The 26881-nt window shown below is 35.4% G+C and overlaps 1 protein-coding gene and 1 pseudogene across 9 annotated transcripts in view; one reads left to right on the forward strand and one right to left on the reverse strand.

The window, feature by feature from the left end:
* ZNF654 (zinc finger protein 654) overlaps positions 1 to 26881 on the forward strand; it is an 85460-nt gene that overhangs the window by 35199 nt on the left and 23380 nt on the right. For 8 of the 9 annotated variants that reach the window (XM_004035925.5, XM_031009115.3, XM_031009117.3 and 5 more), the window contains one exon: positions 18740 to 18821. In XM_004035925.5, the coding sequence (XP_004035973.2) occupies positions 18740 to 18821 (82 nt within the window). Of the gene's footprint in view, positions 1 to 18148; positions 18197 to 18739; positions 18822 to 26881 lie in introns of all 9 variants that reach the window. The other variant, XM_063703941.1, reaches the window with a different exon arrangement.
* Positions 836 to 2801, reverse strand: LOC109026075 (chromobox protein homolog 5-like; annotated as a pseudogene).

Consider the following 26881-nt stretch of genomic DNA (forward strand, 5'->3'; position numbering starts at 1 on the left):
TATTGCTCCTTCTATTGATTTTGGACTATAGTGGTTGGGACTATAGTTGTTTTATGAGCAAAGAGATAGATTACTAATTGGTATATTTGTGTTGGTAGGGATGGAAAGTGATCAGGGGAAAAGAAATACCCTGTTCCCACCCACATTAGTATTTATATCAGAATCTAGAGGGCTGTAGATGTGTAGTTTTGGAAAATGGTATTTACTGTTTTTCTATTCTAAAGGAAGGAAAGCTTGATAGTTCTCTTGGTCAGTGTGGATATACAAAAATTAGAGCAAAACAGCAGTTGACTACAAGCTACTGTTAGGAAGATCTTTATTCTTTAAAAGTTATTCTTTAAAAGATGTATATAGTCATTATGAATGGTGTAAGTACATTTGAATTTTTTTATTTTGAATGGCTTAATCTTGTGCTAAGTCAGATCATTAAAAAACTACAGAGCTGAACTTTTTTTTTCTTTTTAACTTCCTTCCCACTAATATTTTTGATTTATAGAACTAGAATACAATATTATACTGGCAGCTTTTACTGTGGAATGAAGAAAAAAGAAAAAAATTACATGCAATGCTTCTGTAATTATAAAATTGACAAAATTTTGCTCACTGCTTCTTACAAAGAAAACTTATGAGAAATTATCCCAGGATTAAGGCACTGGAAGAATTTCTTCCAAGTTTGCTGTATAAGAAGCAATGAACAGAATTATAGAATTCAAAATATTTAAGGAAATCATATATTTTTAGTAATTTATTGGTTGAAGCTTATTAGCTATAGTTTTCTTAAGCTTTGGTATCTTGAAAAGGTTTTCCCTTTATAAGAAAAAATTTGCTCCTTGTTTTGTAGGGAATAATTTTCAATGAATTCACTTTTGTTTCCTTTTTTATGTTTTCCCCCTATGAATAGGACTATCAGTTATGTTAAAGAGAACCAATACCATCTTTTCTCCTGTGGAGCACAGTGATAAGCATATTTTTTCAAGGATATGTTTGGGATAGAAAGGGGTGGGGAGAAAGGAAGAGACAGGAATGTGAATGTATTATGTACTAAGAGAAGTGACAGGGATCACCCCCTTTTAGCCCTTTGCTGTTTTTTCCTCTTTGGTTTCTGTATCCTCAAGGTATGCATGCAACATCAGTCTCTCTTCATAAAATGCTGTCATAATTTGTAGACAGTTCACATTAGCTTCTTTTGCAAGAACCAGGGCTGCTTCATCTGTCTTTCCATTTCATTAAAAACATAAATTGCCACAGGAATCTGTTGCCCCAATGATCTTTTCTGGTTCTAGTCTTATCTCGAAGCCCCAAGCAATATCATCACTCTGTTCTCTTTTTTGGACTTGATACTGTCAGCACAGTTTGAGAAATTGGATTTCTTTGCTACTTTGTGACTTCTCGCCAGGCTTGTTATTTTAACCCTCCTTCATCATCTTAAACTTTTTTGTAAACTAAGAAATGAGCTAAAGGCAATCCAAGTTTTTCTCAGATTCCCAAGTATTGTGCTCCTCAGAAAAGCCTTTCCACTTCAGCAGATACTCCACTTGCCCCTTAACCACATGCCTGTCTAGCACCTTCTCCACAGTGTACTCCTCTTCATTCTCTGATGAACTGTTAGCTGTGTGCTTGGTTTTCTTTCCCATGTTGCACTGTTCTACCTGAAGTACTAAGGCCACTGCATCCCAGATACCCCCAGTTTGTTCTTTCCCTCTGGGCTATCAGTAGTGGCCTCCCCTCCCGGGTCTAGGGCTTGGCAGACTGACCTTCATTTTCTTTTTGATTAAGATCTATTTCAGTCAAGATTCAATTAGGTAAATGTCAACCATCCTAGATAATTAAGTAGAAGGAACTTACTCATAGAATCACTTTTAAAGGTGTTAGATGATCTGAGAGAATAGACAGGAGATGGTGAACCTGAACATTGGCAATTGTGGCAAGTTGCTGTTAGCTCTAGAAATGGAGGGACAAAGGAAAAAGAAAGTATTACTAGAGCCCACAGACAAGAGATGGTTGATGAGAGGAAGCAGCACCGATTTGTGTGAGAGGGTACCTCTGAAGAGATATAACTACTGCTATAGAGGATCTTGAAGCAGAGGGGTAAGGGGAGAAAGACCCTCGTTTCTCCTTCCTCCTGACTTCTGACTTCTGCCATTGACTCCCTTTAGCCAAAACTAACCAGAACCCAAAGACCTTTGTTTTGGAAGACATTTCCACTGATTATTGAATTTTAGATTGGCAATTTTTTTCTTCCCATACTTTAAAGAAGTCCATCCAGTGTCTTCTGGCCACATTTTCTTCTGATGAAAAATCTGCTTTTTATCTGGTTCCATGTATATAATGTACCCTTTTAGGGGCTTGCTTTTAAGATTTCATCTTTATCACTTTTAATTTTTGAGTAGGTAATACATGTTCATGGTTCAAAATTCAAAAAGTATGGAGTATACAATGAGATACCCTTGCCATTTACATTTATCTGTCCCCCAGTTTCCTAGTTTCTGTATCTGTAGCCATCCAGTGTACTTATTTTCATGAGTTTTCCTTTCAGATATATAATGCATATATAAGAAAAAACCCTCATATTATCATTTTAGACAAATGCTAGTATACTATACACACTGTTTTGTATCTCTGTTTTTCACTTAGATATCTTTCCCCATCAGCATAGAAAGAACACTGGTCATCACATTGGCTGTAGAGTATTTCACTCTTATGTGTATATCAAAATGTAATTAACCAGCCCCTTAGTAATGGATAGTTTTTGTTTCAATCTTTTGCTGTTATCAACAACCCTTTAATGAATTACCATGTATGACCGGAATACGTACAAGGGTATTTGTATATCTTAGATGTATCCTAGGAGTAGAGTTAATTGCTAGATCAAAGAGTGTAATTTATCACTTATCATACATTTATACGAGGAATGTAATTTTTCATTTTGGTAGATGCTGCCAAATTTCCTCTGTAAAGGTTGAACCAATTTACATTCTTGCCAGCAAGGTAAGAGAGAACCAGTTTTCTCACACCTTTGTCAACAGTTTTTTTTTTTTTTTTTAAATAATGGGAGACTTTTAACACCCCACTGTCAGTATTAGACAGATCAATGAGACAGAAGGTTAACAAGGATATCTGGGACTTGAACTCAGCTCTGCACCAAGCAGACCTAACAGACATCTACAGAACTCTCCACCCCAAATCGACAGAATATACATTCTTCTCAACACCACATCACACTTATTCCAAGATTGACCACATAATTGGAAGTAAAACACTCCTCAGCAAATGTAAAAGAACAGAAATCACAAGATACTGTCTCTCAGACCACAGTGCAATCAAATTAGAACGCAGGATTAAGAAACTCACTCAAAACCGCTCAACTACATGGGAACTGAACAACCGGCTCCTGAATGACTACTGGGTACATAACGAAATGAACGCAGAAATAAAGATGTTCTTTGAAACCAATGAGAACAAAGACACAACATAACAGAATATCTGTGACACATTTAAAGCAGTGTGTAGAGGGAAATTTATAGCACTAAATGCCCACAAGAGAAAGCAGGAAAGATCTAAAATTGACACCCTAATATCACAATTAAAAGTACTAGAGAAGCAAGAGCAAACACATTCAAAAGCTAGCAGAAGGCAAGAAATAACTAAGATCAGAGCAGAACTGAAGGAGATAGAGATATAAAAAACCCTTCAAAAACAATCAATGAATCCAGGAGCTGGGTTTTTGAAACGATCAACAAAATTGACAGACCGCTAGCAAGACTAATAAAGAAGAAAAGAGAGAAGAATCAAATAGATGCAATAAAAAATGATAAAGGGGATATCACCACCGATCCCACAAAAATACAAACTGCCATCAGAGAATACTATAAACACCTCTACACAAATAAACTAGAAAATCTGGAAGAAATGGATAAATTCCTGCACATATACACCCTCCAAAGACTAAACCAGGAAGAAGTTGAATCCCTGAATACACCAATAACAGCCTCTGAAATTGAGGCAATAATTAATAGCTTACCAACCAAAAAGGGTCCAGGACCAGATGGATTCACAGCCAAATTCTACCAGAGGTACAAAGAGGAGCTGGTATCATTCGTTCTCAAACTATTCCAATCAATAGAAAAAGAGGGAATCCTCCCTAACTCTTTTTATGAGGCCAGCATCATCCTGATACCAAAGCCTGGCAGAGACACAACAAAAAATGAGAATTTTAGACCAATACCCTTGATGAACATTGATGCAAAAATCCTCAATAAAATACTGGCAAACTGAATCCAGCAGCACAGCAAAAAGCTTATCCACCATGATCAAGTGGGCCTCATCCCTGGGATGCAAGGCTGGTACAACATACGAAAATCAATAAACGTAATCCATCATATAAACAGAACCAAAGACAAAAACCACATGATTATCTCAATAGATGCAGAAAAGGCCTTTGACAAAATTCAACAACACTTCATGCTAAAAACTCTCAATAAATTAGGTATTGATGGGACGTATCTCAAAATAATAAGAGCTATTATGACAAACCCACAGCCAGTATCATACTGAATGGGCAAAAACTGGAAGTATTCCCTTTGAAAGCTGGCACAAGCAGGGATGCCCTCTGTCACTCCTTCTATTCATCATAATGTTGGAAGTTCTGGCCGGGGCAGTCAGGCGAGAGAAAGAAATAAAGGGTATTCAGTTAGGAAAAGAGGAAGTCAAATTGTCCCTGTTTGCAGATGACATGATTGTATATTTAGAAAACTCCATTGTCTCAGCCCAAAATCTCCTTAAGCTGATAGGCAACTTCAGCAAAGTCTCAGGATACAAAATCAATGTGCAAAAATCACAAGCATTCCTCTACACCAGTAACAGACAGAGAGCCAAATCATGAGTGAACTCCCATTCACAATTGCTACAAAGAGAATAAAATACCTAGGAATCCAACTTACAAGGGATGTGAAGGACCTCTTCAAGGAGAACTGCAAACCACTGCTGAATAAAAGAGGACACAAACAAACGGAAGAATATTCCATGCTCGTGTATAGGAATAATCAATATCGTGAAAACAGCCATACTGCCCAAGGTAATTTATAGATTCAATGCCATTCCCATCAAGCTACCAATGCCTTTCTTCACAGAATTGGAAAAAACTACTTTAAAGTTCATATGGAACCAAAAAAGAGCCTGCATTGCCAAGATAACCCTAAGCCAAAGAACAAAGCTGGAGGCATCACACTACCTGACTTCAAACTATACTACAAGGCTACAGTAACCAAAACAGCATGGTACTGGTACCAAAACAGAGATACAGACCAATGGAACAGGACGGAGCCCTCAGAAATAATACCACACATCTACAACCATCTGATTTTGACAATCCTGACAAAAACAAGAAATGGAGAAAGGATTCCCTATTTAATAAATGGTGCTGGGAAAACTGGCTAGCCATATGTAGAAAGCTGAAAATGGGTCACTTCCTTACACCTTATACAAAAATTAATTCAAGATGGATTAAAGACTTAAATGTTAGACCTAAAACCATAAAAACCCTAGAAGAAAACGTAGGCAATACCATTGAGGACATAGGCATGGGCAAGGACTTCATGTCTAAAACACCAAAGGCAATGGCAACAAAAGGCAAAATTGACAAATAGGATCTAATTTAACTAAAGAGCTTCTGCACAGCAAAAGAAACTACCATCAGAGTGAACAGGCAACCTGCAGAATGGGAGAAAATTTTTACGATCTACCCATCTGACAAAGGGCTAATATCCAGAATCTACAAAGAACTTAAACAAATTTACAAGAAAAAATCAAACAACCCCATCAGAAAGTGGGTGCCGGATATGAACAGACACTTCTCAAAAGAAGACATTTATGCAGCCAAAAGACACATGAAAAAATGCTCATCATCACTGGCTATCAGAGAAATGCAAATCAAAACCACAATGAGATACCATCTCACACCAGTTAGAATGACAGTCATTAAAAAGTCAGGAAACAACAGGTGCTGGAGAGGATGTGGAGAAATAGAAACACTTTTACACTGTTGGTGGGACTGTAAACTAGTTCAACCATTGTGGAAGTCAGTGTGGCAATTCCTCAGGGATGTAGAACTAGAAATACCATTTGACCCAGCCATCCCATTACTGGGTATATACCCAGAGGATTATAAATCATGCTGCGCACACGTATGTTTATTGCAGCACTATTCACAATAGCAGAGACTTTGAACCAACTCAAATGTCCATCAATGATAGACTGGATTAAGAAAATGTGGCACATATACACCATGGAATACGATGCAGCCATAAAAAGGATGAGTTCGTGTCCTTTGTAGGGACATGGATGAAGCTGGAAACCATCATTCTGAGCAAACTATCACAAGGAAAGAAAACCAAACACCGCCATGTTCTCACTCATAGGTGGGAATTGAACAATGAGAACACTTGGACACAGGAAGGGGAACATCACACAGCGGGGCCTGTCATGGGGTGGGGGAAGGGGGGAGGGATAGCATTAGGAGATATACCTAATGTAAATGACAAGTTAATGTGTGCATCACACCAACATGGCACATGTATACATATGTAACAAACCTGCACGTTGTGCACATGTACCCTAGAACTTAAAGTATAATAAAAGAAAACTTTATTATGACAATTTTCAAGTATACTTGAAAGTAAAAGTAGTAGAAGCAACTATCACCTAGCTTCAACAGTTATCAGTATATTGTCAATCTTGTTTCAGCTGTATTTCCCCACTCCTTACCCATTGCTAGTTATCTTTTTTTATGTAAAGCTTTATTAAAAAGTATAAATTCCATATAATTCACCCATTGTCAGTTTATAATTCAGTGATTTTTTGGTAAGTTTTATAGAGTTGTGCAACCATTACCACAATCCAGTTTTTCATTTTCATTACCCCAGAAAGCTCCCTCATGCTCATTTGCATTCAGTCCCCAGTGCCTACCCAGCTCAAGGCAACTACTGCTCTGCTTTCTATCTCTATAGAGTTGCTATTTCTAGACATTTCATATAAATTATATCATAGAATATGTAGTATTTTGGATACTTTCACTTAGAGCAAGTGAAAATATTTAAAAATAGTCTTTCGAAATAGTCATGTAAAATAGTCTTTTAAATGACTATTTTTCACTTAGAATAATGTTCTTGAGGTTTACCTATGTTAGCATTTATCAGTAGCTCATTTCTTTTTGTGCTTCATAGATTTCAGTATATGGATATATTATATTTTATTTATGCATTCAGCAATTGATGGCTATTCAGATTACTTCCAGTTTTGGGCTATGAACATTTCTGTATGTGTCTTATGTGGCCACATCTTTTCATTTCTCCTAGGTAGATACCTAGGCATAGAATTGTTAGAGGTATGATTAGTTTATGTTTAGCGTTTTGTAAAACTGCTAACCAAAGTGACTGTACGATTAAAATTCTAACCAATTTCTTATGGGGGTAGCAGTTTCTTTACATCTTCACTAATACTTTTTATCTTTTTCATAATAACCATTTTAATGGTTATACAGTAGTATGTCATTTTGGTTTTAATTTGCATTTCCTCAGTCCTGTCGTTGGTAAGCATCTTTTTGTATGCTTTGCTATTTTATATTTTCTTTGGCAAAATCTATCAAATTTTTTTGCCCATTTTTAAATTGTATTATTTGTCATCTTACTGAGTTCTAAGAACTCTTTATGTATTCTGGATATACACTCTTTATCAGATATGTGATTTGTGATTTATCCCATGCTATATCTTGTCTTTTCATTTTCTCATTGGTGTCTTTTGAAGTTTATTGCTGGTTTAAAGAAATTTGGTTGTAATGTGTTTTGTGTAGTTTTCTTCATGTTTCTTGATTTTAAGCTTCTTGGATCTGTGGGCTTAACAATTTTTGTCAACTTTTGGAAATGTCCTCAAAAAACTTTTTTTAGAAACCACTATTGTGTTTTCTTCAGGGATGCTACCTGAAGGGGAACAACAGCTGTCTTGCAGCTCATTAATAGTTCTAGTTGTTTTTTGTCTTTCTCTTTTATTTTAAATAGTTTTCTATTGCTATACCTTTATTTTCCCATTATACTGTTATCTTCTATAATGTCAAATTTGCTGTTAATCCCATACAGTGTATTTTTCACTTCAGACATTTTATTTTTTATGTGCAAAAGTGTGATGAAGGTCTTTTTGTGTCTTCCATTTCTTTACTTAACATGGTTAATCTTTTCTCTATCACTGGGATTCACAAACTATGGCCCATGGGCCAAATCCTAAAATAGTATCTGGCAATTCAGTCTCTACTGTAAACCCAATAGAATAGTGTAAGAATTTGAAGCCAGTGGTGCACTGAAGGTCATGATACCAACAACAAAACCCATATTCAGTTTAACTTCTAACCGGTTTTACTCATATGCTCCACAATAAAGACATGCCTCTTTCTAGGCATGAATGCTGTTTACCTCAACCTCTACTGTCTTTTTTTTTTTTTTTTTAATAATTTCAACTTGTAGTTTAGATTCTGGGAGTATGTATGCCAGTTTGTTGCATGGGTATATTGCTGAGGTTTGGGATATGAATGGTCCCATAACCCAGGTGGTAAGCATAGTAACCACTAGATAGTTTTTAAATCCTACCCTGTGCCCCACTAGTAGTCTCCAGTGTCTGTTGTGCCATCTTTATGTCCATGAGTATGAAATGTTTAGCTCCCACTTATAAGTGAGAACATGTGTTATTTGGTTTTCTGTTCATGCGTTAATTCACTTAGGATAATGGCCTTATATAATGAAGCCCAGCTTTCAAAAACCAGAAATTACAGACACATTTTTTTTAAAAAAAGAGACCCACTATTAAGAGATAAAGCAATCAGTAGAACCAGATCCCGATATAAAGGCTATAGTGGAAAAGACCGATAATACGTTTGAGCAGATTGGAAATTTCGGTACAGAAATGTTCAGATTCAAATGGAAATTCTGGAAATAGACACAGTAACAGATGAGGAATGGCTAAGACCTTCAGATTCTTTAGTAGACTTAATGCAGCTAAAGAAAGAATGAATGAACCTTGAATGTAGATTCATAGAAATACCCAAACTAAAAGGCAAGGAGAAACAGAACAGAGTGTCTAAGAATTTAGGAAAATCTAAAACTGTATAACATGTCTACTAGAATTTCAGAAGAAGATAAAATGAGGCAGAATAAATATTGACAAAATAATGGCCATGAATTTTCTTAAAATAATGTAAAGGATCCAGCTACAGAAACTAGAACACAAGTAGGTGAAAGTAACAAGAGAAAAAAGACATGATCCAAAGAAGAATGAAGATAATGTGTAGCGGACATCTCTTCAGAAATTGCAAGCTAAAACACAATGAAGTGACAACTTTAAAGTGATGAAAGAAAGAGATGTATTTTTTTTTTTTTTTTTTTGAGATGGAGTCTTGCTCTGTCTCCCAGGGTAGAATGCATTGGCGCCATCTTGGCTCACTGCAACCTCTGGGTTCAAGCGATTCTTCTACCTCAGTCTCCCAAGTAGCTGGGATTACAGGTGCCCGCCCCTATGCCTGGCTGATTTTTATATTTTTAGACGGGGTTTTGTCATGTTGGCCAGGCTGGTCTCGAACTCCTTACCTCAGGCAATCCACCTGCCTCGGCCTCTGCTGGGGTTACAGGCATGAGCCACCACACCTGGTCAAACTTTCAGTTCGAGAAAATATATTTCTAAAGTAAAAGAGAGAGATGTATGTAATCAAAAACTGAGGTAATTCATTTCTGGCAGGCCTGAACTACAGAAAAATGTTAAAGGGAGTTCCATAAGCAGCACCAGATGCTGGACAGAAATTTGGATGTATCTAAGGAAATAAAGCTGAAAATGGTAAATAAAAACTGAAGATAATATCAAATTAAATTTTTCTTATTTTTAAACACTGTAAAACATAACTGATCATCTAAAGCAGGGGTTGACAAAATAGTTTTTAAAAGGGCTAGATATTTTAGACTCATGGACCGTAGTGTCTCTGTAACTACTCAACTTTGCTCTTGTAGCAAGAAAGCAGCCATAAACACTGCATAAATTAATGGATAGCATTGTGTTTCAACACAATTTTTATACAAACTGGCAGGCAGCCTATGGGCCATATATTCCAGATGCCAGGAATAAAGCAAAAATTGTAGTGAAATATTATTGGTTTGTAGCATGTTTAAAACCAAATGAATGACAAAAATAGTACATAGGTTATTATACCTAAAGCACCATAATATTATTTGAGATTAGGCGGGATTTTTAAAGACATGTATATTTGTAAACTCGAGAGTAACCGCTAAAAACAGGTGAATGTGTTAAGCCAAAGTGGACACTAAATGGAATCTTAAAATTGCTCAATCCCAAAGAAGGAGGAAGAAGAGGTCAAACAGAACAATGAATAGACAGAACAAAGAAAACTATTAAGATGATAGGGTTTAATCTAAGCATATTAAAAATTACATAAAATTCATCCAGGCACGGTGGCTTACCCCTGTAATCCCAGCACTTTGGAAGGCCAAGGTGGGCAGATTACTTCAGGCCAGAAGTTTGAGACCAGCCTGGCCAACATAGTGAAACCCCGTCTCTACTAAAAATACCAAAAATTAGTCAGGTGTGGTGGCGCGCGCCTGTAATCCCAGCTACTCGGGAGACTGAGGCAGAAGAATCACTTGAACCCAGGAGGTGGAGGTAGCAGTGAGCTGAGTTACACCACTGCACTCCAGCCTGAGCAAGAGAGCAAGACTCCATCTCAGAAAACAAACATAAATTACATAAAATTCAAATGCTCTATGCCTATTAAAGACAGGAATTCGGTTGATAGAAAAGCAAGGTCCAACTAACAAATAACATATCCATGCCCTTTTTTAGATAAACAGATACATACATTTTTCCACCCTGCTTTTTTTACTTAGTATTATATCTTGGAGATCATTCCACAGTGATACAGACTATTCCAAATTCATTTTTTACAATTTATGGTATTCTGTGAATTCTATGAATTCTGTTGTGTTGATGTAGCATAGTCAGTCAATTTGTCCTCTACTACTGGTATGCATTTGGGTTGTTTCCATTGTTTTCCTGTTATAAATAGTGCTATGATTAATATCCTTTTGGATACCTCTTTTTGAATTTTTGCCAGATTTTGGGGGTAGGTTCCTAGAATCTGGGTCAAAGGATGAACACATTGTAATGTTGCTAAATATGCCCAGTGTTCCTTCCATAGAGCTTGTACCATTTTGCATACCTACCCACAAAATCTGGCCTTGTATATCTCTGACCTCATCACAATTTATTCTGTCAATCTTCTAATTTTTTTTTTGACTAAACTAATAAATGAGAAATGGCATCTTGGTATATTTTTAATTTGTATTTTTCTTCTTGTGACTGAAGTTTGAATATCTTTTTTTCATATCCTTTGGTATGCTTTATCCCCCCAAAACTCATATTGCAATTTAATTGGAATTGTAACAGTATTAAGAGGTGGGACCTTTGAGAGGTGATTAGGCCATGAGGGCCTGCCCTCACAGGTGGGATTAATGCTGTTATAAAAGGGTGAATTTGGCCTCTTTTTGCCGCTTGGCCCTTTTACCTTCTGCCATGTAATGATCTAGCCTTCTTCCTCTCCAGAGGATGTGGCATTCACCGTGCCATCTTCTCAGAAGAGAAGGGCCTCACCAGACACCAAACCTGTTGGCACTCTGATGAGCTGCCAGAACTGGGAGCCAAATAAGTTTCTCTTCATTATAAATTACTCAGTCTCAGGTACTCTGTTACAGCTGTACAATGGACTAAGATGTTCTTGAAGCCCATCTGTGTTTGATTTTTCCTGAGCTGTCTGATGATATGTCAGTCCTACTTTCTATAAATCAGTTGGACTTTTTCTTTTCATTATTGTTATAGGGATGTTAAGCCCTTCCTGTGGTGTAAGTTGAAAATGTATATTTTTTTCATTTATCTTTTTGTTTTTTTGGAAGACAGAGTCTCACTCTGTCACCCAGGCTGGATTGCAGTGGTGTGATCTCGGCTCACTGCAGCCTCTCCCTCCTGGGTTCAAGCAATTCTGCCTCAGCCTCAGGAGTAGCTGAGATTACACATGTGTGCAGCCACCCCCAGCTAATTGTTTGTATTTTTTGTAGAGACAAGGTTTCGTTCGCCATGTTGGCCAGGCTGGTCTCAAACTCCTGACCTCAATTGATCCACCCACCTCAGCCTCCCAGAGTGCTGGGATTACAGGTGTGAGCCACTGGCCTCGGCCCTTTTTTTCATTTATCTTTTGCTTTGCATGTGGTGTTAATTTGTTTAATGCTTTTTTAAGCTGTGTAGATTTTTAAAATGTAATTAAAATATATTAATGTTCCCCTATTGCTTCTGAGTTTCTTATCATAGTTAAACATTTCTCAGTAACCAAGTTATATGAGGATTTTTTTTTTCTGATATTTGTCCTGTATAATTTTTAACATTTGGCTGTCCAGTATGAAGAAGTGAATTTTTCCCTGATTTGAGATGCTGTTTTTATCGTATACTAAATTTTCACATACTATTGTGGTCTCTTTTTGGATTTTCTATTGTTTCATTAGCCTATTTGTCTGTTCGTGTGCCAACACAATGTTGATTTAATTATAGAGGCTTTACAAAATTGGCTGGTCCCTTTTCATTTCTCTTGTTTCATGTTTCCCAGATACACAATTTTGTAATGAAATTGTCTACCCCCAGAAAAACTTGAAGATACTTTTATTGTATGTAAATGTGTAAATTAGTTAAGGGGAATTTAGCTCTTAACTTATTGAGGTATACACTTTATATACTTTATCTTCCTCCAGTAAAATGGCATTGGAACACTAACGCTGAATGAATGCTTATATGTTATTGATGTCATGTGTTTTTGCTCTATTTTTAAAGCCTAGATGAGATTATTTTTATTAGTACTTCAAATTGTCAAAATTCGTTAGCCTGTATATTTACTGATTTGCATCTTAGACCTTTCCAATTTAATTTCCCATGTTTTTGTAAACAATCTATATCTTTCTCTGTTTATCCACTGCTCTTTATTGGTATTTTATAGTTTATTATGATTAGCTAGATGTAGCTAGATGTATAATTGTTTTATTTATCTCTATTGGCATTTTCTGGGCTCTCCTGAATTTATGGATTTGGATTTTTCGTCAGTTGCGAAAAATTCTTGTCCAGTTAATGTCTTTGCCACATTTCTTATTTCCCTTTTAGAACTATGATTAAACATGTATACTCCACCTCTGTGTTCCTTAACTCTTGCTTCTTGTGTTTTCCATTTCTTTGTCTTTCTGTAGGTACTCTGGATAATTTTTCAGATTTTTTCAGTGTACCAATTTTTTCTTCAGGTGTATCTAATCGTCCATAAGATCTGCCTGTTGACTTTTAATTTCAGTGATTTTAATATTTCTGGAAGCATTTTGACTACTGATAATTTTATCTTGTTCTTTATATTTTCAGTGTCATTTCTTAAACTATATAATACCCATATTTTATATTCTGTATGATTTTAATAAAGTCTCTGTGACTAACGTTCTTTTGGCCTTGTTCATAATGCTGTGTTTCCTTGTATGTTGTGGTTTTTATTGTTCTTATCATTATTTTTTTGTTTATATTGTGTTTGTATTTTCTAGAATAAATTTATTTGTGGTAATTGAAGCCTGGATTGAAAGAATTTGCATTTGTTTTTGTCAGTTGCCTGGAGATATTACTAGCTTGGGACCAATATTAGTTAAATTCTTGGCTTGAGAATTTTTTGACCATGTAGGTATATGAATTCAGGTCACGACCTACATGAGAAGATTTTCAAAGTAGTTCTTTTTTTTTTCCTTTTTCTACTTAGCTCCAAGTTCACACTGGCAGTTTTCCTTCCAGTCTAGAAATGTGGGGAAGAATATACTGGTGTAGCTATTTGAATTTTTAGTCAAGGCAAGCTATTTTATCTAGTATTTTAATTGTTTTCAGAGGGAGAATCATTAAAGATACCTAGTGACTCGTACTATGGAAAATAGTGTACAGTTTTCTTTAGTTTTGTCTGTACAATAGTCTCCCCTCATCTGTGGATTCACTTTCTGCGGTTTGTTACCCATAGTCAACCATGGTCCAAAAATGTTAAATAGAATATTCCAGAAATAATACATTTTAAAATTGCAAGCTATTCTGAGTAGCATGATGAAATCTCACACCATCCCAACTAGGATGTGCATTATCCCTTTGTTCAGTGTATCTACGCTGTATACGCTACCTGCCCATTAGTCATTTCGTAGCCCTCTAGGTTATCAGATCAACTATCATGAGTATCACAGTGCTTGTGTTCAGGTAACCCTTATTTTACTTAATAATGGCCCCAAAGCCAAGAGTAGTGATGCCAGTAATTCATATATGCCAAAGAAAAGCTGTAAAGTGCTTCAGTTGAAAAGGTTAAAGTTCTCAACTTCAGAAAAAAAAAAATTGCATGCTGAGGTTGCTAAAATCTCATAGTGAGAACAAATTTCCTATCTCTGAAATTGTGAGGGACAAATAAATTCATGCTAGTTTTACTGTCACACCTCAAACTGCAAAATTTAAAGCCACATGGTGCATGTTAAGGTGCTTAGTTAAGATGGAAAAGGCGTTACATTTGTGAGTGGGAGACATGAACAGAAACATGTTCAAATTGATGAAAATTGGGTTAGGTGCTATCCGTGGTTTCAAGCATCCAGTGGGAGGGAAGGGGTCTGGTAATGTATCCCCTATGGATAAGTGGGCACTAATGTGTGTGTGTGTGTGTGTGTGTGTGTGAAGAAAACTGTTAACTTTTTCCTCCCTCAGTAAAGATGTTACTGAAGAAAATATTTTGAAGATTAAGTGCATTAGAATAGTTGAGTATGTCAATGTTACCCACAATCAAATGCTCTTTGTTACTAAGTAGGACTGAATAGAAATTTCTGTAAGATACCAAACCTTCAGTTAGTATATATAGAAAGAGTTCTTAAAAGTTGAGTGTTTTAAATAAAATGTGGGTAAGAGTTTATTATATTATTGTTTGACTCACATAGAGTAGACCTAATTTTCCTTTACTTAAATTGGTAAGTGGATTTCTTTTATTTGGACAATTAAGTATCATATTTAGTGGAATTTTCCTATGGTAGATAAATGCACAAATCTTTCTTGTATTTTAGTGTAAAAATTACTAATATGCTACAGAAATCCAGAAAAGAGTAAGGGTTAGCAGAAGTCTAAGAGTTTGTTTATAAGTAGACCTGCACAGTTTAAATCTGCGTTATTCAAGGGGGAACTGTAAATGATTTTGTTTGGGAATATCCCGGATAATTATTTCAATTTAGGTAAGTGAACTGTACATAACTTATAATTTGGACTAAAATTTTTTTATAAATGTATAAACTGAACATATTAAACATGGTAAAAAATAATATATTAAACACATTTATTATAGAAACATATTAAACATGTTCAACAGGAAAAACTGCTAAATGTTATGATACAATAATACATTTTTGGAAAGAAATCTTTTGATGAGTTTAATCAGATTTTTTAAAAAATCTTCATAATTTAAGAATAATTAGCCTGTTACATTTCAACAAAATTGACATATGCATAGCTGAGCAGAACAAACCTCTGAAGATCTTGTGTTTCCTTATAGATTGTTGAAGAAAATCTGGATGGTGACACGTTAATAAATAATGGTTGTACTATGTTATTAATCAGCAAATACCTATGCACTTAAGTGCCAGGAATTGTGCCAAGTGCTTTTCAAGAGGTAGTTACTATTATTGTGTTTTATAAATAAACTGAAGCATTGAGATATTAAGTAACTTGCTCAGGGTTACTCATCAATTAAGTAGTGGAGCTGAGATTCAAACCCGAACAGCTAGACCATGGGTCTGTAAAGGACCAGATACTAAATATTATAGGCTGTCTGCCTGTAATAGGTCTGTGTTGTCACTGGTCAACTCTACCACTGTGGTATGAAAGCAGCTGTAGTCAATATGTAAATAAATGCATATGACTGTGTTCCAGTAATACCTTATATATTGGCACTGATCATTGAATTTCATGTAATTTTCACCCACCATGAAATACTGTTCTTTTGACTTAAAAAAATTTAAATATGGCTAACCATTCATTTCTCATGTACTATACAAAAACTGGCCTTCCTCGGGCCAGATTTGGCCTGTGAGCAGTAGTTTACCAGCCTTGCTGTAGGCTGTTACTCATATTTTGGGCTTCTACTTTATACCATTTTGGACTCATTCATTCTGTACCCTACAGAGTTTTCTTCCATAAGGAGAGCTATACAAGTTGATCTCTAAACATTTAGTTGACTATTTATACAGTCAATAGGAAATACAACAGGTTGGAAACAAGAGGTTTCTAATTCTACATGTATTTCAGATTCTTATAGTAATTTCAGACTTTTCTTCATAAATACTTGCTGACTTCCTTAAAACTTCCTCTAAGGAAAAGGTTTGATGTGTTTTGCCTTTATTTGCTGTTACTTTGTATGTGGTTTTTCTCTTTTTAGTATCATTATCATGGAGTTGGACCATGTTATTTAGGTAACTGGTAGTGGGGCATGCACACTACCATCTGTGCTTTAGATAGTACAGTCCAAACAGCAGTTTGTAAAGTTGGTAAGTAGTGGGTTCATTTCTGTGTTTTAGGAAGATAATAACTGCTGTGTTGAACATGGATTTTGAGTAAGTATGGAATGTCAAGAGTGGAGGTCCATTAGATGTTTAAAGATGAGATAGATGTGAATTAGTGCTTTGTTACTAGGAATAGAGAAGATTCCAGAGATGCTTTTTGTTGGGCTTGTTTTATACTTATTAATAGTAAAAATGAAAAATTACAAAACGATTAATAACGAAAAATAATTCTCCCTTTCATTTCTGACCCCTAGTTCTTATTTACCCTTTGCAGAGTCAGTTGCTTTGTTGGATATCCTGCTAGATAGTCTGACAATCTACAAACTTTATGTATTGGTATATATGTTCCCCCACCCCCTGACCCCTCACCTCCATTCCCATTTACACAAAGATAATGTACTGAATATATATCTCTGGGTCTTTGCTTAACAATATATCTTGGAATTTTTAAATTCATATAGATGTAGCTATATTCTCACTAATGTTCCATTAATATTTGTATTATATTTCATTGTATGGATATATTTAATTTACCTAGTACCCTATGGTAGACATTCGGAGTATTTCCAGTTTTTTGCTTCTATAAGCCATTTGTAATGTATATTGTTGTTTCTGTCTTTGAGCTTATATATGTATATTTCGAGGATGAAGTTTCTATAAGTAGAACTGCTAGGTCAAATGGTATGTGTACATTTTAAATTGTGATGAGTATAGGAACATTTACATTCCCTCCAACAAGATTATCAGGTCCTGTTTCTATACACCAAAGCCATCATAGAATACATCATCTCTTTTATTTTCATAAATGTGAGAGGAGAAATGGCATTTAATCTTTATAATTTTGGCCTAATAATGAATAAGAGCATGTTTTTCTTTTGGAAAACAAATCCACTTGCATTTACTTTCTGCGAAATATTCTCTTGCAGTTTTCTGCTAAGTTATAGACTTTTTTTTTTTAACCTAACTTCTAGAAGCATTTAAATTAAGGAAATCATCAAAGAATATTTTTCAGTGTATCAGTTTGCTTTTGATTGGTTTTACGTTTTTTGGTCTGTTGATATTTTAAAATTTGTAGTAGTCAAATTTATAAAAATGTCAGGTTATGGAGTATGGTGATTGTGCTATAAATGTGTAATTTTGTAATATTTAGGTCTTTTATATAATTTTAAAAGCATATATATTCTCATGTTTACATTTTATAATTTTAGTCTATTAGTGATTTGTTTTGATTAAAAGCAAAAACTATTAAAAAAACAACTTTAGGTAGTTACACTTGAGGATCTGCTAGATGAATTAAGATCTAAGATTTAGAGGGATTTGTCACTTGTACTGCTTTAGGATTGCTAAATAATAAATTATAATTTTCCATGCTCATGATTAGGAAATCATTCATGTTCCTTTCTTTATGAATCATAAATTATTAAGAGCACATAAAGTATTTAGTAACAGTATTTCCAAATTTATTTAAAAAGGAGGAACTACAGAATTTGAGCCATCCTGTTATGAGTGGGATAATCAAGGTAAGCTTAGTGTGAGGAACCATGTGTCATTTATTAGATATGGTTGTTAGTATATGCTATAATATAAATGTTGGCCGAGAGTTTTATGGTGATTTTCTAACTTATGTTTTTGTGTTAATTTTATTCAACTCTTGTATCACCCTGAAAAAAATGAGATTTTGGATTTTCTCTGGAGTCCCATTATATTAGAGTGAAGCCGGACTTTGGGTTCATTTTAGATGATCCTTGTGTATATAGCTATCATTGTTGTGACCCTGTATGCCATTAAATTGTATTGCATTGTGGTCATTAGTAGGCATGAGTAGTATAATTGTTTCATTCTATAGTTGTAAAACTTAAGTATATTTCTTTGTATTTTCCTTGAAGGCACTTCTTTTAAAATCTTACAGAAAACATAATATGAATTCTAGTGATCAGTACAATTTTTTAAACCAAAATATTTTAAGTCAAATATTGATATTAGATAGCTGATACTGTTTGATAATCTTTTAATTGGAGCAAAACTCAAAGAAGCAATGAAAGTTATTCACTTATTCTTTCTAGGAGTTTCTTTGAGTTGCTGCTGTTCTTTGGAAGAGATGAGTTTTATGAAGAGCCCTTAAAGGATATTCTTGGATCATTCCAGGTAAAAAACAGTTTACTACTTCACACTTTGTCTACACTTAAAATAGACCATTATGCTCCCCCTAAATATAGCTTATTGGTTATTATTGCTTATAAGTTTTTAATGATTGCTAAGGTGACAGTGTTTAAGATCCTATTATTACTGGCTGATAAAGAAAATTCATAGAATTAATTTTTAACTGTATTTCCAAGCAGTTCATAGCTGGAATTCCTATTCTACATTTGTGAGAAAAGAGCCTGCTACCACCCTTGTGGATTCCTAGAACTTAGCCCTGGTGAAAAACGATTCTTCTTTGCCAGACTTGAAGCAAGCTGTCTATCCCATGCCACTTTTTCCCTTGGCTGTACCTTGATTTTCTCTCTCATAATAGCTTTCCCAAGCTAGGAGACAGAAGATTTTTTTTTTATTTTCGGGCACCTGGTATAGGATAGAAGAGAGTAAATTCAGATGGGAATGACAAAAGAGTCAAGACCTCTCCTGTAGATGAAAGACATTTGATCTTTTTACTACTTACTGGAAAGCAACCCTGACCCACTCGGTGAAGTAAAGGAAGATGTACTTTGAGCTCCCCCTAGGGGTGAAGTGTCCCTGATCACCCATTTAGAACTGAAATATACAGACAACATATCTTATATTTGTTAACCATGGTGTTAAAGGCTTATAGACAACCATACTGCTGTATTAGGTACGTTATATTGAACATTCTACTTTAACCATTCTTACCTTCAGCAAAAGAGGTAAAAATGCCTGTTTTCATGGAACTTATGTTCCAATTAGAGTATACATTCAAGTATTTAAAACTTACTAATTTTCCATTCTCCGTAATCCATTCTTAAACTTTTACTTGGCAAATGTTTATTGAGTCCCCACAGTGTGCTAATGCACTAAGGTCTAAGAAAAACGTAGTAAGCAAAACAGAAAAAATCTTCCTATTGTGAAGTTATTAATGATTCTGGTATAGGGACAGAAAGACAATCAAACCTTTATAAATGAAAAACTGACAGATTCCTTACAGAAAAATAAAGGAGGACGGGGATAGTGCTGGCATGGTGATATTGGGGAAGGATATTTCAGTATTAAATGGGGAGGTAAAGAAATACCTCATAGAGATGTTGGCTGACCACTGATAATGGGAACCACTGAAATGTTTGGAGTAGATGAGGGACAATATTTAACTTCCACTTTAAATGTATGAAAAACATAACATTTGTGAAGGGATATATCCTTTATTTTTTCCCTTGTAAGCAGGGTGCCCATTCAGTTATCAAAATGATAAATTTCTCAAGGAAAAGTTAACGGTTTTGCATACTTTTCTATCTCCTGCTCTGATCCTTTGACACTCTCTAATCCTGGCTGATTCTAAAGCCCATATACTACCCCCCTCCCCCAACCTTTTAAAAATCTCTGCCATTTCTGCCACTTTTGTTACTGTGGCTTCTTCCTACTCTGAATTTCCTTGAGCCTCTAACTCCTATCTTCTAGAATAGGTTTCACCTTTTGCTGTCATGTTATCTTTACCTAGAGAAACATCCTTCATTTGCTGACCTGAGCTTATGCTGTAGGTGCTTCCCAGGCCTGTGCCCTTGGGAACTCAGGAAGGGCCAACATGTAGTCCATCATGTATACCTCCCTAAAACCTTGTATTTTCCAAGCTTATGAATTCTCCAGGCTTTTGACTGACAGTGATAATAGTGACCAATAGTGATAAGTGACTAATTCAGTGACAACCCCAAATGTAACTTTTTGAAATATTTTTAATAAATTGTACTGTGCAAGTTAAGTGCAAACCCTAGCTCCGCAGTGGTTCATCTCCATACATCTTTCATACAGATTCATACCAGCATAAGATGGTGTTCTTTCTCGTCTCCCATAAGTAGGACAAACACAGTCCTACTCATATTTTAATGTACATAAAGATCACCTGGGGATCTTGTTAAAATTTAGATTATGAATCAGTAGTTGTGGGAGGGGGCCTGATAGTCTGCATTTCTGATAAGCTCCAAGGTGATATTAATGCTGCTAGTCCCTGAACCACACTTTGAATACCAAGGTATTCTTTGTTGGATTTGAGTTAACTTCTCTTTCCCCCCACTGTATTTCAACTGTGAGTTTACCAGCTTTGCTGCTTACACTGTGTCATCCTGGGCAGGTTTCATAATTTCTGTACCAGTTTCTTTATTTGTAAAATGGAGGCAATAACTATACTTGCTGCATAGTCACTTTATGGGTTAAATGAGTAAAGTGCTTGGCATAATTCCTGGCAAAATGATCATGTCACTATTTTTAAGGTAGGCAGTAGAGCCTGTCTGGTGAAGGGTATGGGTTCTCAAGTCTTACTACCTGGATTTTTATTTTTACAATAATACCAAAACTAAGCTATTAGATTTATTATTTTCTTCCATGAATTTCTGATCTCCTAAAATCTGAGTTGTTCAAGTAGAAATTTTTAACTCTTCTTACCTATAATTTTTCCTCTCCGTTATTTCTAGAAGAAACTTCATTCTTAGAGCCAAATGTTCCATTTACTGGCTTCCGAAAGTTTTCTTCTTAGCCTTTTACTTCCAGTAGTTTTTGTTTACATTTCTCATATGATGCATCTGCCTCATCATCATCATCATTATATCTAGCAGTTTGAGATTCCCAATGAAGTGACAAAAATAATGTAAAATGAGGGAAAATAATAATGATAAATGCTGGAAATTAGGATGGGAACTTTATGTCAGTTGCTCAGGGATGAAGCCAGATTGACAGATGGGCCAAACAATACTTGATTGACTGAATGCGATGAAACGAAAATGTGTGAGAGAGGAAAAGATAATATAGAGAGAAAGAGAGAACTTCCACTGGTATCCAGTCATGTCCCCCTCTATCCCCTGCTTGTTAACAACAAGGGCTGGAGGAAATAGCAGGTGGTAGGGATTTGGGGTGTGGTCAATCTCATTCTTGTTGCCGCTTCTCAGAAGTGCATCAGGCATGCAGCAGAGCCTAAAGGACAGAAATCCTGAGTGACTTTTATACCCACATTAAAAATAAGATATATGGGCCAGGCACAGTGGTTCACCCCTGTAATCCCAGCACTTTGGGAGGCTGAGGCGGGCAGATCACCTGAGGATGGGAACTCTAGACCAGCCTGACCAACATGGAGAAATCTCGTCCCTATTAAAAATACAAAATTAGCAGGTCGTGGCGGCTCATGCCTGTAATACCAGCTACTTGGGAGGCTGAGGCAGGAGAATCGCTTGAACCTGAGAGGCAGAGGTTGCAGTGAGCCGAGATCACACCATCGCACTCCAGCCAGGGCAACAAGAGCGAAACTCTGTCTCAAAAGAAAAAAAAATACATACATACATACATACATATATATATATACACACACATATACACATATATTATATATACGTATGTATATATGTTGTGTGTGTGTGTATATATGTATATATATGGCTTTTCATGAGAGCATTCTTCCCACTGAGAGAATGAGGGTATGATCCAAACTAAATGCAGCCAGCCCCATTACCCAGAGGTAAGAAAGTCTTATAAGAGAGGTGTGGTTGTCTTTCACTGAAGCATCCTCTTTACTCTCTCATAGGCCATGATCTACCAAATTAAACTGTAGTACATGTAAACTTCCTTCTTCTCTCTTTGTTTGGGCATGAAGGATTTGATAGAGACTTATTCACCTGCTAGTAAAACAGTTCTCTGTTCTAGATGTTCTAGGTAAAGATGACTAAAGAGGATAAATACCTCAGTTATCATCAGTTAACTGGAAAGATAAGACAGTTTAGAAAAATTTTTTCTTAAAGGATCTGTAACGTTTTTGCTGAGGTTGAGTTTATAATATCTTCCATGAATATAAGTGAAATTGCAAAGAAGGGACAACCCGAAAGAACATACAGAGGTAAAATATTATATAGAGATGGAACTATCAAATTGAAAGTACAGTGAAGGCAATTAGCAGATTAACTCCAGTAAAAACCAAATTAATGAAGGAAATAATATCTAAAATGTAATTTAATTTTCAACTCTTAATTACTTACAGACATAACTTGATTCTACTTTTTAATTTTGGGGATAAAGGAAAGTTCCTCAAAATGTAGGACTCATGTAGAACAAACAGGATTCCCACAAAGGAAAAAATCAAATCAGGCTGGCAATAAAATTCTCTATAGTAACAAATGCCAGCATAAATAATGTCTGGATTTTTTTAAGGGGAAAAATATGATTTAATAATATAGTTGTCAAGCCCTATAGTTTATAAGATAGAGCAACAGAAATAAATAGTCTAAATACTTGGAAACAAACCAATGACAGGTCTTTTATCAGGACAACAAAGTAGTATGCCAGGTGATCAAAATAAAGAATTTACAAATGGGGTCATTACAGAATAAAAGAAATAGGACTGACCTGAGGAAAAAATAAGGCTTTTTTATTATGGTTATCATGAAGAATCCATTAATGTCTAATGATTCCAGAAAAGGAAAATACAAATTGTAAAAAGCACACACAATAATCTGGAACTAGAATCTCAGATTATGGTATTGATTGGATGGAGATAAGGAAGATAGAATCAAATGTATTTTTGGGCATCTATGTGGAAATAACTACAGGGTGGTGACATTTGTTAAGGGAGCAGTGATTATATAAGGGGAAGTGCAGCATAGAGAAAGATGTTAAGTTTCATTCTAGACACACTGAGTTTTAAATGTCTGGAACTTATAAGTACTATTGCCCAATAGATGGTTAGTTTAAAAAAAAAAAACAACCAAGAACATTTACTACTTTTATAAATTAAGAGAAACATAGATGTTTTAGTTGTTGTTGTTGTTTTAATAATAAGGGAAAAAAGCAACTGTGGGGTAGTAACTGAAATGCCAACTAAACCAGTAATCTAAAAGTCTTACTACCAAAGCTCCGCAAATGTTTTAATGAGCCTGCCCTGACGTTAGAGAAAAGTCTATCCTTATCCCGTGGAGCCAGTATATAAGTCGCAAAGATCTTTTTTTGTTCAGGCTAGAAGTAGGCCTTAATAAAGCCTTCTTTCCCCGAGACACAACCTGTTTTTTATTTGCTTGTCCTTTGGGTCAGTCAGGAAAGGGAGTTAGGAGGTGGTATGGGATATCATGTCCCAAGCAGGAGGCTCAAGGCTATCTCACTGCGTAATATACCATAGGAGAAGTGGAAAAAATCATCAAAGGTAAAAGAGCCAGCCACATGAAAGGAGTTGAAAAGCCTACCCTCCTTTGTGGGGCAAGTGTTGATCTCCCCTAAGAAATGAGTGTATAGTCATCATAAACCAGCAAACCTCCCAGATTTTATTATTTTTAGCTAAGATGAAGACGTTTAGAACTACTGACTTTCCACTAAAACCTCAAAACCTGGACCATGGCCCTTCTCTAGAGTACTTGGAATAAGTTTCCCAAAGACTTAATTTGGGAAGGTCCTAATCTTGGTAGTCACAACAGTCTTTGTAGTGCTAGCTAAAAGGCTTTAAAGAAAACAACCATATCAGCTTAATAGCAAAGCATTTTTTGAGGTGAATTTTCAGAACTGTGCTACCATATTTTCTGCTCAAATAGTTCTCTCTTGGGTCTACTCAACTGCACTTTGACTGTATGACAAATCAAAACCACAATGAGATACCATCTCACACCAGTTAGAATGGCAGTCATTAAAAAGTCAGGAAACAACAGGTGCTGGAGAGGATGTGGAGAAATAGGAACACTTTTACACTGTTGGTGGGACTGTAAACTAGTTCAACCATTGTGGAAGTCAGTGTGGCGATTCCTCAGGGATCTAGAACTGGAAATACCATTTGACCCAGCCATCCCATTACTGGGTATATACCCAAAGGACTATAAATCATGTTGCTATAAAGACACATGCACACGTATGTTTATTGCGGCATTATTCACAATAGCAAAGACTTGGAACCAACCCAGATGTCCAACAATGATAGACTGGATTAAGAAAATGTGGCACATATACACCATGGAATACTATGCAGCCATAAAAAATGATGAGTTCATGTCCTTTGTAGGGACATGGATGAAATTGGAAATCATCATTCTCAGTAAAGTATCGCAAGAACAAAAAACCAAACACCGCATATTCTCACTCATAGGTGGGAATTGAACAGTGAGAACACATGGACACAGGAAGGGGAACATCACACTCTGGGGACTGTTGTGGGGTGGGGGGAGGGGGGAGGGATAGCATTGGGAGATATACCTAATGCTAGATGACGAGTTAGTGGGTGCGCGCACCAGCATGGCACATGTATACATATGTAACTAACCTGCACAATGTGCACATGTACCCTAAAACTTAAAGTATAATAATAAATTAAAAAAAAAACAAACAATAATTATTGGAGACTAACTAGCCCACTTTGTAGCTTAGGCAGCACTGTGACCTGTTGCCTTGACTGACTCCAGTGTTCTTTCTGCTAAATCAAATTTTATATTTATTTCTTTGTATGCAAACCTGTGCTCAAAAAATCTTGCATGCACCTTAATTCTGCTTCAAGGCCTGTGTTAGGATGATGACAGTAGTTAGAACAGTGACAATTAATATGGTAGCCATATTAATTCATTACTTATTTTAAAATGCTAATGATAGGGTTGTACTTCCATTAGCATGGCAACTACCAACTAATTTTGAAATATGACTATGCTGTTAGTTGATGGTTTTACTGTAGTTATGATTGGCTTCCTCTTCAGATAAAACTCTGCTAATTAAAAGTAGCATATACATTTATTACTTTTTACTTATTAAACAAGGAATAATTATTCATATTTTAAATATTCTTTTTTCAAGTCACAAAAAGGATATCCTTAAATAGCTCAATCAATACATAATTCTACTTATTTAAAAAAAATCAAATAATGTAACTTATAGGCATTCATACATTTTTATAATTTTGAGACTGAGAGTCATCTTAAAAATTATTAATCCAATTCCCTTATTTTACATATCTGAAAATTAAGTTGCAACAGAGTTGAGGTTTATAGAAGCAGAATGAGGGCCTAAGTCTTACTCTTAACCCAGCATTCTAATTCTTTCTATATCATATTCCCTAATCTATTATAAAGATATGCTTATATGTTTACAGTAATGTATATGGCAAAAGAACAGGTTTAAATGTTTTATTTATACTGCTATCTTGAGAGCTTTATTGTCTAAGCTTTTAAAACCTTCTAAAGACTGCCTTATTAGGAATGGGGAGGGATGAAGAAACTTTAGTTTGGTGATCTGAGTGGTAGTCGATAGAGGCCTAGACTAGAATGGTAATTGTAGAAATGGCAAGGAAGAAGCAAATCAGGAGATGGTGAAGAAAATTGACATGATAATCAATAGAAGACAAACATGAGTTTTACATTCAGCCCCAAACACAAATATAAAAACAAATAATACCTAAGACCAGGGTCTCCAGACTTCTGATATACTATACAGTTTTTAAAATACAGTTTGAGCACATATCCCCTTTATGCGTATATTACTTACGCACATGTACTCATACTATATACATTATAAAACAAAAGTACATTTAAAAAGGATAAAACTAAAATGTTTTAAATTCAACAGTATAAAGTCAGTGACATTAATGTGATTATAGCGTATTTTTGAAAAATTTTCAAAATTACTGTATCACAGTGATATAGTAATTCAAAGTCTGATTTTAGGTTCAGTTTACTTTGATGTTTGGTCATAAGTTGAAAGGATACTTTTGATAGAAAATTTTCTTGTCTGAGCATTACCTAATGCATGTGGTGCTTAAAACCTAGGTGATGGGTTGATAGGTGCAGAAAACCACCATGGTACGTGTATACCTATGTAACAAACCTGTATATTCAGCACATGTATCCCAGAACTTAAAGTAAAATAAATAATAAATCCAAACAAAGATGAGCAAAATAAAAAAAAAGAAAAATTTCCTTTCTGAATCATGATGCTCAGTTTAAAATGCCTTCCGTGAATTATGCAAAATTTGACTACCAAATTTGTATTCCTAAAGTCAATCCATGTTTTCTTTAATACTAACCACTTTTAACAATGAATTA

The sequence above is a fragment of the Gorilla gorilla genome, chromosome 2, assembly GCF_029281585.2.
Source record: "Gorilla gorilla gorilla isolate KB3781 chromosome 2, NHGRI_mGorGor1-v2.1_pri, whole genome shotgun sequence".
NCBI lineage: Eukaryota > Metazoa > Chordata > Mammalia > Primates > Hominidae > Gorilla > Gorilla gorilla.